This window comes from Emiliania huxleyi (genome assembly GCF_000372725.1).
Source record: "Emiliania huxleyi CCMP1516 unplaced genomic scaffold EMIHUscaffold_271, whole genome shotgun sequence".
NCBI classification, from domain to species: Eukaryota; Haptophyta; order Isochrysidales; family Noelaerhabdaceae; genus Emiliania; species Emiliania huxleyi.
This window is the reverse complement of record NW_005200000.1, coordinates 79,564-90,667: the sequence shown is the minus strand read 5'-3', so window position 1 is coordinate 90,667 and position 11,104 is coordinate 79,564. Positions and strand designations below refer to the sequence as shown.

At 64.6% G+C, this 11,104-nt stretch overlaps 2 protein-coding genes across 2 annotated transcripts; both read right to left on the bottom strand.

Annotated features, from left to right (window-relative positions):
* Positions 1-328: 328 nt before the first annotated feature.
* On the bottom strand, positions 329-4,663 carry EMIHUDRAFT_457739 (hypothetical protein; the record flags this gene model as incomplete). Its single annotated transcript, XM_005776816.1, has 7 exons — positions 329-468; positions 1,471-1,942; positions 2,013-2,061; positions 2,125-2,293; positions 2,990-3,119; positions 3,733-4,360; positions 4,432-4,663. 6 exons carry the CDS (start codon positions 4,661-4,663, stop codon positions 1,723-1,725), a joined length of 1,428 nt encoding a protein of 475 aa, XP_005776873.1. The 3' UTR covers positions 329-468; positions 1,471-1,722.
* A 994-nt stretch (positions 4,664-5,657) lies between these two features.
* EMIHUDRAFT_457738 (hypothetical protein) lies at positions 5,658-7,928 on the bottom strand. Its single transcript, XM_005776815.1, has 10 exons — positions 7,400-7,928; positions 7,241-7,327; positions 7,082-7,121; positions 6,983-7,011; positions 6,832-6,870; positions 6,620-6,763; positions 6,451-6,545; positions 6,141-6,250; positions 5,976-6,100; positions 5,658-5,846 (listed from the first exon to the last, which is right to left on the bottom strand). Exons 1-10 carry the CDS (start codon positions 7,886-7,888, stop codon positions 5,736-5,738), a joined length of 1,269 nt encoding a protein of 422 aa, XP_005776872.1. The 5' UTR covers positions 7,889-7,928; the 3' UTR covers positions 5,658-5,735.
* Positions 7,929-11,104: the final 3,176 nt, after the last annotated feature.

The window sequence follows — 11,104 nt, the reverse complement described above, 5'->3', positions numbered from 1 at the left end:
GTGTGACCCAATGCCACCGTCCTCGCCCGGGGCGACCCCGGCCGGGCCGTCGACGCTCTCGGAGGCTGCGGTACCAGCCGGCGAAGCGGAGTCGAGGCCACAGCCGAAGAAGAGGCATCAGAAACGACTGCAGAGGCAGTCTGGTAACGCCCGGAAGGCGGAAGGCGAGCAAGGGGCCGGGACGAGCCGAGGGCTCGCCCCGACAGGCGAAGGAAGGGACTCTGGGACCGGAGTCGGGCGGGCGCATATGAGGCGTATCCGTGTACGTACGTGGAGTACAGTGTTGTGTGTCCGTTAGCTCCGAGTAGAGGGGGCGTTCTGCAGAGTTAAGGGGAAACCCGGTACACGGAACTAACCCTCGGAGACCCGTGTTTACTTTACGGCCCTTTCCCTGCGAACGCGCACCCCCGGGGCTAGGGCTCTCTTGCCCGTAACCCGATCCCGATCATCCGGCCCGCTGGGTGCGCTTCTTAGCTCCCCGGCCCTGGAAGCTGGATGTGAGGCTGCCAACTGCGGCTAGTTCCAATTCACTCTGACACGCTAATCTTGAAAACGCGTCCAACGGAGCTCCGTGTTGCTCCCAGCGCCCTCCCCCGAGCTTCCTGCGGCCATGGCCGGTGCTACTAGTATGGGGGGCTACCTGGCTACCGCGAGCGCGACCCAACTCGTCGACATCGTCCGATGATGGTGCCGCAAAGTCAGCCTCCGGAGGCTATCGTGGGGTCGAGCCGGCAGTAGCCGCGACATGTGGTTCCACCACCCCTCGTAGGCTTTGCCTCTTACCGCCACCGTTCCCAGGCTGCCTAATGGGATGGAAAGGGAGGCTGGGCGAGCGTATAGAAGCGTGCTCGACCTCGTCGTGGCAACCTGTACGGCAGCGCTGGTAGGCGCGATGAGCGTCGTGCCACTTGACCCAAGACGGGTCGCAGGCGTCGTACCGAGCGCGTCGAGACCGTGTCCTGATGTGATCTGCACGGGTGAGTCACGTCGGCGTCAAAGGAGCGACGTGCGACCTGTCAGAGCTTGATCTCCGATCTCAGCGGCGTCGAGTCGTCTCCGGCGCGCGACAAAGGTACATCCCCAGGACGCGCAGAGGCAGCTGCGACCCAGCGGAGTGGACGGTAACGCACCGCGCCACCTGCTGTGCGTTACCGTCCACTCGGCGGGGTCGCAGCTGCCTCTGGAAGGCACCGAGATGTACCTTTGTCGCGCAATGGTCAAAATCAAGGTTTTGTAACGCGAGCTGTGCCACAGTGAAATGGAACTAGCCTGCACTTTCTCCAAGTGCTCCAAGATCCGGCCCGCTGGGTGCGCTTCTCTCCGGCTGACCCTCTTGCACCGCCCCACCACTTCACGCCGTCCCAAATGTATGCATCGTAGTACAAGCGACATCCTTCTGGCCGTAGGTGCGTCGAGCTCTGGGTTCCGGCTCCTACCCGGATAGGGGGTCTGTCGGCACTCCCAGGCCTGCAGCCACCACACAACGCACAGAACACACACCACACGCACTGTCACTGACACACAACTCACAAGCACACTCATCACACACGCAAACAGCGCAGGTGTGCCCAGGGAAACGGTGAACAATGCGCACACATGACATCACACACGCCGAGGAGAGCGAGCCGACGGGACACGGGAGCCGATGAGCGATGCGGGAGCGCGCGCATCTCGAATTTAATTTTTATGGCGCAATGGGGCCGCGAGCGCACGCATCGGCTCTCACATTAGCTGCTGCGCGCGCCCGTGATCGGCGGCCTGCTGCCGGCGCCGCCGCCACACCGCCGCCGCCGCCGCCGCCGCCGCCAGAGCGGCGGAGAGAGCGGCCCACGACCGCCGCGCCGCCGCCGGCCCCGCGCCGAGGGCGGGTGCGTGGGCCGCCTCCGGTTCGCGGGCCAGGTGGCTGCAGAAAGGGGGGAGGCACCACCCGCCCGTCGAGGGCCTGTTCGCAAGAGCGGGGCGTGAGGAGCCGGCAGGGAGAGAGGGGGGGAGGAGGCCGCTCGAGTGCTCACGGCGGCGGAGGGATGTAGTCGGAGGTGCACTCCCACCGGCAGGTATCCCCTACACCACAGGCACAGTCGACAGCGGTGAGAGGAGGAGGGAGGTCGGAGGGGCGAGCTCCACCCTCTGCGAGGCGGTCGCCCGCGAAGAAGGACCCGGCGGTGTGGTAGCAGGACGCGTCCGGCGCGTAGCAGACCGGAAACATCTTGGGGCACTCGCAGGCGGGAGGCGGCTGCGAGGGCGGAGGAAGGTGCGCGGCGTCCACGCAGCAGTGGAAGCCGTCGCAGGCGACCTCCGGGCAGGCGGGGGCGGGGAAGCCGCTCCTGCAGCAGGCGCCTGCTCCCGAGGAGGGCGTGTGAGGGGGGGGGCGGAAGGAAGGGGAGAGAGGAGCGAAGGTACTGCGGGCGCGGAGCCGTGTCGCGCGCCTCCGACACCACACACGTCCTCGCAGACACCGCCTGGTGGGGAGAGAGAGGGGTGGGTGCCGGTGGAATCTCCGTCCGGGCTACATGAGATCTTTGGGAAGTGTCCGGGAAGTGTCTCCCGGAGGCGTCCGGCTCGCGCCTGCCTCGCCGCACTCGTAGAAACAGTCTGCCGGAGGGCTGGGGGGCGGGCGGGGCGAGGGTGGAGGCGAGGGCGGCGGAGGCGAAGGGGGCGGCGGAAATGGCAACGGCGGCGGCGAAGGAGGCGGCGGAGGGGGTGGCGGTGGTGGAGTTGGCGGCGGCTGTGGCGGAGACGGCGGTGGCGAGAGCGGCGGGGAGAGCGGCGGCGGCGGTGACGGCGGCGGAGGCGGAGGCGGCGGCGGAGGCGGCGGAGGCGACGATGGCGGCGGAGGCATCGGGGGTGGAGGCGGCGGGGGCGGCAGCGGCGGCGGCGATGACGGTGGAGGTGGAGGCAGCGGCGGCGGCGGAGAGGGGGGTGGCGGCTGCGGCGACTGAAAGAGATTCGGCAGGTGCGACACGAATTCAAAGACGGCCCGGTTGGCGACTTCGGAGACGGGCTGCTCCTTCCAGAGAGTTGTGACTTCCTCCATCCACGTGGGCGTCCCAACCACCTTTCCAGCCTTTTGCAGTCCCGGCTGCCACTTGTCCGGAACGAGGTCGGCAAAGGAGCGCGGCCTGACGGGCGCGTGGCGACTGGACGCAGATGACATGGTTTGAGCGCGCGCCGCTGCGACGTCCTGTGTTTACCGAGGAGCCGAGGAGGGTACCTGCACCTCGGCCAAAGGACCTTGGCTGCCGCGTTTTCTGGACCAACGCAAGCGCCTTGATGCTTGAAGAAAAGAAAACCCGTGCCAAAATCAAAATTTGTTTTGAGATTCAAAACAAACTCTCTGCAGCTCTCATCTGCACGTGTATTGGGGGCACACATGATCGGTGTCATGATCGGAGTGGGAGTCAGAAGGGTGGTGTGTGTGTGTGTCTGGGAAGCGGGCCAGGCATCACAGGAGAGACGACACAAGTACGCCGAGGTGAGGGACAGAGATCGCGAGGCAAGGCAATCGGGTGGAGGTGGAGGGTCAGGTATGGATGAGGAATGAGGATGATAGCTCGAGTACTGGGACAAGGATGGGAGGTGTGGTCGAGTACGAGGACTGGGGGTAGGATGTGACATGCCACCGACACTGAGTCGTACGCAAAGACCAAAGTCCCAATCTATTCCTACGACCTCCCATGCTTAGAGGGAGCGCCTTGTCCCATCCCACATCGACCCAAGTGTCAAAAGGAGCACATGTCGTCGAGGATGTCGACGGGCTCGGCGCCCTTCTGGTGCACCTGATAGTAGAGCGGCTGGAAGTGGTCTTCCCACGGCTTCGGCATGTTGATCTGGATGCCTCCGATCAGGATCAGCTTGCCGCTGCTGAATTCAGTGTCGACGATGCCGAGGAGCATCTCCTTGACCGCCTCGTAAGCGACGTGGATCAGCGCCTTCATTTGGTCGTCCGAGGATTCGATCTCGCCGAAGCGGCGGTTGATGCGCTGCTTGAGCCACGACTGCTGCATGTCCATCTCGTCAAATTCGCCGGCCTTGCCGCATCTGCAGGCGGCGTAGGCGCCAAGCACCGCCCCGCACGCGGTCGACTCGTGCACCTGCCCCTCGCGCAGGTACTTGCCCAGCTCGCCCTCGTCCGAGATGGCGATGTGCGGGCCAAAGAGGATGATGATGTGGCCGTCATCTGGCACGTGGTGCGAGAAGGCGCCGAAGCCAGTCTTGCCGACAAAGGGCGCGCCGCCGATGCCGCCCATCGGGAAGCACTCGCCCCAGTGGTCCGCCATCAGCGTCGCCAGGTCGCCCTTCTCGTTGTTGATCTCGTCTGGGCAGATCGACTGGCCGTAGATGGTGTTCTCCGGCGTCAGGCCTGAGCGGGCAAATGAAGTGGTTAGGTGGTGGAGAGCGAGACGCCTGCGAGCAGGCCGGGCGGCAGCGCACCGTACAGCTTCTCGAGCACCTTCATGCGAGCAACCACCGCTGGCCCAGGCAGGGCGCCAGGGAAGCAGCGAGAGAGAGCCTGGCCGCACTTGGAGTCTGCGGGCGGCGACCACTGCAGCCAGGAGAAGGCAGAGAGGTCGACGGGCTTGGACTTGCTGAGGCGGGTCTCGACCTCCTCAATCGCGGCGGCCTGCGGCTCAACCTCCTCGCAAACAGGGTATGGAGCAGCCATGTCTGCAGGCGGGAGGGCCGGGCGCGTCTCAGAGCGGGGCGCCGGTGGCGGTGAGGCTTGGACACGAACGAGTAGCCAGTGTGTGGCTGGCGTGGGACGGGCGAGCGCCTTCTCTCGCGGTGCGTGGACTATTACAATCAACGACGATGCGTCTGATCCGTGATCCTTGACGACGTGCGTCCTTGTGACATCACATCATCTTCAGCGACCTTTTTCAGTGTACGTACTCTCTCTCTCAGTGTACGTACTTTTAGCTTACTGGGAGAAACTCTCTCTCTCTCAGTGTATGTGGCTCTTACGTACATTCCCGTAGGAGGACTCTGCTGACAGACAGGGTTTGCGATGAGGAGCGACCCGAAGGGTTTCTTTCTCGGAGGTTAGTGCACCACTATTTTGTTTGGCCACGTCTACCGTATAACGCCGTGGAGCGTGTGGTCCATGCCCTCTCGTCCGCAGGTCGTCCATCTCCCATGATGACAAGATAAAGGGCAAGGACCCTGAGTTGCACAGGGGTTGTGCGCCAAGCCCTCCTGCTCGGCTCCAGCGAGTAGACAAGTGTTACCATCAACAGAGGAGAAGGATATGACCTCAGGGCTGATGTGACCAAGCGCTGGTAGCGTGGTTTTACCTTCACACCCATGCGATGGTCTCACAGTGTGCCGGCAGTCGCCGAGGCCCGAGCAGTGTCGCTCACAGAGTCACACAAGCCGCAGCACAAGTGACTGAGGGCCAGTGAGGGCGAGCCCATCGGCCATCGCTGTGACAGCTGTGGCAGCCGCACAGTGCTCAGTGGGCTGTGCCATCTGTGCAGAGTGTGTGAGCAGCAGAGGAGCTTCACTCCAGGCTTCAGGCGCAAACGAGAGCTGCATCGTGCATGCCACCGAAGGCGCTGTCGAGGGGTTCGCCGAGCGTGGCGCAGGTTGGAGGACACCGTCACCGACGAGCGCGTTGGCTGCCCAGCGACACTACTCAGCGACACACTTTTCAGCGGACTCGCAGGGTTCGCCACTTTCAGAGCGTGGGAACCAGTCATGTAATGTAACTCCGCCTGTCACACGCCTCCGCGCCGTCGTCACTCTCCGCTCGCCGCCACCTCCCCCCCCACCTCCCCCTCTCCGAGCGCGTAGCAGAGGCAGACGTCGTCTCCGAGAACCTCGGTCGAGAGGAGCGTCGCGTGGCGCGCCTGGAAAAGGGGGGAGTCCAGGTTCCGAGAGGGTTTCGAGACGGGTGGTGAGGATGCCTCGCTCGCAACGAGGCAAACGCGCGGCGCGCCTCCGCCATCGTCGAAGCGAGCGGCGCCTTGTTCACTCACCCTTCGCGTGAGTAGACAAATGTGAGTCACTGCCTTGGTCGAAGCGAGCGGCGCCTTGATCCAGCGCTGCGCTGTCGAGCCCAACGCCGTCGCCCCGAGATAGAGCTGCAGCTGCTGCGCGGCGCCTGGAGGGAGGCTCCGGAAAGCGTCAGGCTCTCGACGGACCGCCGCAAGCAGAGCCGCTAGCCAGCTTCGCGGTGCCCTCGGCCAGAAAGCCGCCGATGACGGCGCCGCCGCCCTCGACCATCAGCTGCAGCACTCCTATCGGAAGGCTCCTGGCAAGTGCGTGGGAGCTCCCTCGCCCTCTGCACTCGGCGCCAGCTGCAGCGTGCCCCGCGACCCGAGCTCGAGCAACACCTCCTCGAGGCAGACGCCCCCGCCCCGCCCGGCGCCGACCACGCACACGTCGACGCCCGCATCGGACCAGCGCGAGAGCGCCTAACCTCGGTCGACCTCGGCTCGACCTCGGCTCGACCTCGGGTCCGTCTCGAGGCTCGCCTCGGCCGGAGCGGCGGCGGTGGTGAAGACGAGCGTCGGTGCGGCCGCCGTGTCGAGGAGGGCCCCCCTCGCCTGCGGGAAGGCTCCGAGAAGGCTCGCGGAGGGCTCGGCCGCCCCTTCCGAGAAAGTTGCTGGAAACTTCTCGCCAGCCGGCCGCGCGCGTCCAGCACCACTCGGACCGGCGGCTTCGGCGGTGCAGCCCAGCCGGGAGGGAGGAGCCCCTCGTCCTCGAGCCGCAGCGTGAGACGTGGCTCGTCCACCACCGCAGTCCCCGACCCGACCAGAATCGCCTGCAGGAAGGTTCCAGGAAAGGTCTAGGAAAGGTCCGAGAAGCAGTCCCCGACCCGACCAGGATCGCCTGGGAGGACGCGCGCAGTAGCTGCGCGTGCCTCCTCGCCTACCCGCACAGCCCTCCCCTGTGAGGAGAGCTCCGCACCTTGCCTCCTCGCCTCGGCCCCGCGTGACGCGCTGCTAGCATCGGCCCGCCTCGGCCGGCTACTCTCCTTCGCCTTGGGACCCGTGATCCACTGCGAGGTGCCTGCAGGACATGTCTCGGACAGGTCATGGACGTGTCGTGGACGTGTCCTCCCCGCGTGATCCACCGCGACCGTCCTCGCAGCCGATTGCGCCGTCGAGCGTGCTGGCCACCTTGAGCACCACGAGGTCAGGGTCAGGGTCAAGGTCAGGGTCAGGGTCAGGGGCAAGGGTCAGGGTCAGGGTCAGGGCTGGGGTTAGGGCTGGGGTAAGGGTAGGAGCGTGCTTGCCACCTTGAGGACGACGTACGGAGCCTTGCAGCGGCGCTGGTGGAGGTACGGCCGCAGCGAGGCGAGCACCGCCTTCGCGCCCGTGCCGACCTACACGTCGGCTCAGACGAGGCTCGCGGAAGAGGCACCGTGCTGGCACCGCCCTGCCGCCGCGTGCTGGGCCGTCACGCAGATCCCGTTCTCACGCAGGTGCGCCGCGCCGCCGCCAAAGGCCGGGTCGGGGTCGAGGACCGCGATGTGGATCTCGCGCAGCCCGCTCGCGACGAGCGCCTCGTCGCACGGTGGCGTCGTCTTGCCCGGCCCGCGGTGGCACGGCTCGAGCGTCACGTAGCAGCACGCCTCCGCCATCTGCTCGGACGTGATGCCGCGCGAGCGCGCGGCGGCCAGCGCGGCGGCCTCAGCGTGCGGGCCGCCCTTGCGCTCGTGGAAGCCCTCGGCGAGCACGCCGCCGTCGCCGCCGACGATGACGCAGCCGACCCACGGGTTGGGCGCTGTGCTCAGCCGCCCGCGCTCGGACAGCTGCACCGCGTACTGCATCCAGCCCTCGTGGTCGAGCATCGTGCATTGAGGCGAGCGCGCAGCGGCCGGGCGGAGCGGCTGCCAGCGCGCGTAGAGCGACAGCGCGAAAATGGGCAGCGCCGACAACACCATGGGCAACTGGGGGGGTGATGGCTGCGGCGAGGGCGGCGAGGCGGTCGAGTGTTGGAGGCTCATCAATTTCTTTTTCTGCTTCGTAATCATCTGTCCCGCGTCCACCCATACCGCGTTGGTGTCCAGTCCGAGCCTGACTGTTGTTCATCTTTCTACATACATACATGCTTCTGGAGGACGACGGCTTCGTCCGCGCTTTGCCTTTGAGTGAATGTAAAGAAAGAAAGAAAACAGAGAAGCCAAGTGCACCCAAGGGAGGGATGGGAGGGCGGCACGCCGCCACCACACAGGGATTTTACACGAGCGAGGGAAGAAGAATTTTGTTCTTAAAACACACAAAAAATTAGATATTCTTACCTTCGCGAGTTGGGCTAAATTTCTTTTCTCGACAATGTGTGTTTTTTGATTGATGGACGATGTCCGGTGGCCTTCTCGATCCGCCTCCTTTGAGCGCGGGCGATCAAGGGTCAGATGGGACTCGAGGGGTGTACCACAGGCGAAGCAGCAAGGCTCATTACCGGGGGACAGCACCAACAGCTGCGTGGAGACACATCCTGTGGACCAGGCGACAGATAAAAAAACCAGTGGAAAGCAGCGAGGACTGGAGCAGAGATGGACCAAGAGAGCGACGAAGTTTTTGTGGAGCAGAATCATCGATGCGTAATGGGTGGGGACCTGCTGCTACAAAAAACGAGCAGGGTGATGGGGCTTCTGGGACTCGGGAGTCGGGCAGCGGGCAGCGGGCAGCGGGCTGCGGGCTGCGGGCTGCGGGCTGCGGGCTGCGGGGAGCGTGGGGCGTGGCGTGCGCGCGCGTGGGGAGAGGAATGGGAGGCGATGGAGGGGGCAAACAGGTTTCGAACCCGAAGCCGGTGGCGGAGTGAGTGGTCAGGTAGCCATCTAGACCAGCCAGCTGGTTTTGCGGATGGACATGGCATACCACCTATACACATACGTAAAATGCTAATTACAAAGTTCGACATCGGGGAAAGACGAGGAGAAAGGACTGTTCATGGGTGGAGAGGGCGGAGTCAGTTTCTTGGAAGGGGAAGGTCTGGGTGGTGTGGGTGGAGGTGTGGAAAAGATGAGACTGGATACAACAGGTGGGTACAGAGCTTAGTTCTAAAACTCTTTGCCGGCTATTTCTTTCTTTTCGAAGACCGGATTTATGTGTCACGCCCGCCGCCGACGCCCAAGCGTGAGCAGCGTAGCCTTTGCCCGTCACCGCAAACCACACTCCCCGCGGAGGGGGGCGCAGCTTCCTGCCGTTCACCTCGAAAGGCAGCGATGCATCGTACATGTACCCCTGCTCCTCCTGCTCGCGCGTAATCACCAGTACGAGCTTGCCGACCTTCTCCGTCGTGGCGTCGAGCTCGCCCCAGCCGGCACATTTTCGAATCGCGCCACCGTCGAAAAGACTGGGCTGTGCAGCTCGCTAGCTGGGACGCATGCGTCGCGCGCCTGCAGCACCTTGGCGTGCCAGCCGAGATGCGCCGGACATAGCACGCACGGCTTCATCCACTTGCCCTCGGCATCCTTCTTCACATCCCCCACGCACCCAGTCACACACGGCAGGCCCGCCGGCCTTGTAGCGAGCCCAGCGTGCCCGCGGCCGCCTCCCGCGCAGCACCGCCGCTGGGGACGACACGCTGCGGAATCGGATCGAGCCCATGCACGGGCAAAGAAGGACGCTGCAGAAGCGGTTGGAGAGGCAGCTGGCGTCTGCCGTCACAACGAGTCCCAGCGCTGGTTGGACATGCGCGTCGGCTCGCCCGAGGACTGCTGTCGCGACCCTCCCGTCGTGACGCAGCCTCCGACGAGCTCTGCAACCGAGGAGAGTGAGGGTGCGCCTCCCCTCACTGCTGGCCTGGCTGCGCATCGCCCCACAAAGCACCCCCTCGAGCATCTCTACAAGTACAAGTACAAGGGCGACCTTCTCCAAGTCGTCAACACGCCCGGCGGCTCCGGCAAGACTTTAGCCTTGGCCACCCTCCTTGCGGAGCAGGAGGAGATCCGCTCTCGCCGTCGGCAACGTGGCAGCTAGTCGAGAGACTCGGTAGTTGTGACCCCCCTCTGAGTGAGGACAGGAGAGAGAGCGTTTTGTGGTGTTGGTGTACGCAATAACGGGACAGGGTAGTCGTTCTCTCTAGCTCCCCTTCTAGCTCTTAGCATGAGCTGCGCCCTGTGTCCGACCCCTTTTGCGCAGCAACACCTTAAACTTTTAGGCCCTCCAAATTCGGGTCGGAGCGTAGCGGAGTGGGCCCCGAGTTTGAAAAGGGCGACGGACGCTTGCGTCGTAGCCTCCAACAACGCCTCCCCGGCGCAGAGGGCCCCCCGGAGGGATGCTCAACCGCTCCACGCCACGCCGCTTGCGGCGGTCCTCTTCCCGGGTTCCCGCTGAGGCGCGTCCCCTGGCATGGGCGCTGCTCTCTCCACTGGAGGGTTGGTTTCCACCCGCGGACTCGCTTCAGACGAGCTCGCTGTACGGGTAGTGTTGTTCATGGACACGGGGCTCTCCCACAACCACGCTGACCCGGATCCCAGGACCAACGACAGAGGTGAAACGACATTCGGCCCGCCGACACAATTCAACAACTGGACACGATATCTAAATGCGGCGGAGGCCAATCTCGGGTTCCCTTCTCGATTCAACGCGGGTTCTGGTGCGATCACCGTCCTTCCCCCGCGACACCGCCTCTTCCTATCTCTCTTCGCAGTCTCTCTCCGATTCTCGCTGCAACCTTCGTGCCACCTCGCGGTCGCCCCCTTCTCGTCGTGCTCTCCCTGAGAGACAGCTTAGTTCTAAAATTCCGGGCTATTTCTTCATTACCAGTCCGCGCCAGTCCGCGCCCTTGTCGTGCCAGTGTGCTGTGAGAGAGGCTTGTATTTTAAGAATTCTTCATTATTAAAATCCCTATCATTGAAAGTAGCAGAGGGGTCGGACCACACGCTCTCCGAATGGGATTTTCTGCCCTGCCGCTGTCGCGGCCCCGCCTGCCTCCCGGAGGCCCGCCCGGCCATGCAATCCGCCGCCGGACCGCCCGGCGGGTCCAACCCGAAGCGGGCGACCGGCCGTTCGCACCGCTCGGCCGGCGGGGCGAGCCCCGCGGCCCTCGATCGCTCGCCCCGGGTCGTGGCCCGACCGGCCCACGCGCACGTCCTGGCCTCTACCGCCGCTTTCGGCGGCGCAATTTGCGCCTTCATCGCTCTATGGATCCT

Bases quoted from the DNA above. Each gene is read 5' to 3' on its own strand.
- EMIHUDRAFT_457738 (XM_005776815.1), bottom strand. From the start codon at position 7,888: ATGGTGTTGTCGGCGCTGCCCATTTTCGCGCTGTCGCTCTACGCGCGC. The intron at 7,328-7,399 runs GCCCAGCACGCG...GCCGACGTGTAG, and splicing joins AGAACGGGATCTGCGTGACG to GTCGGCACGGGCGCGAAGGC. The intron at 6,764-6,831 runs GCGATCCTGGTC...ACCTTCCTGCAG, and splicing joins TACTGCGCGCGTCCTCCCAG to GCGATTCTGGTCGGGTCGGG.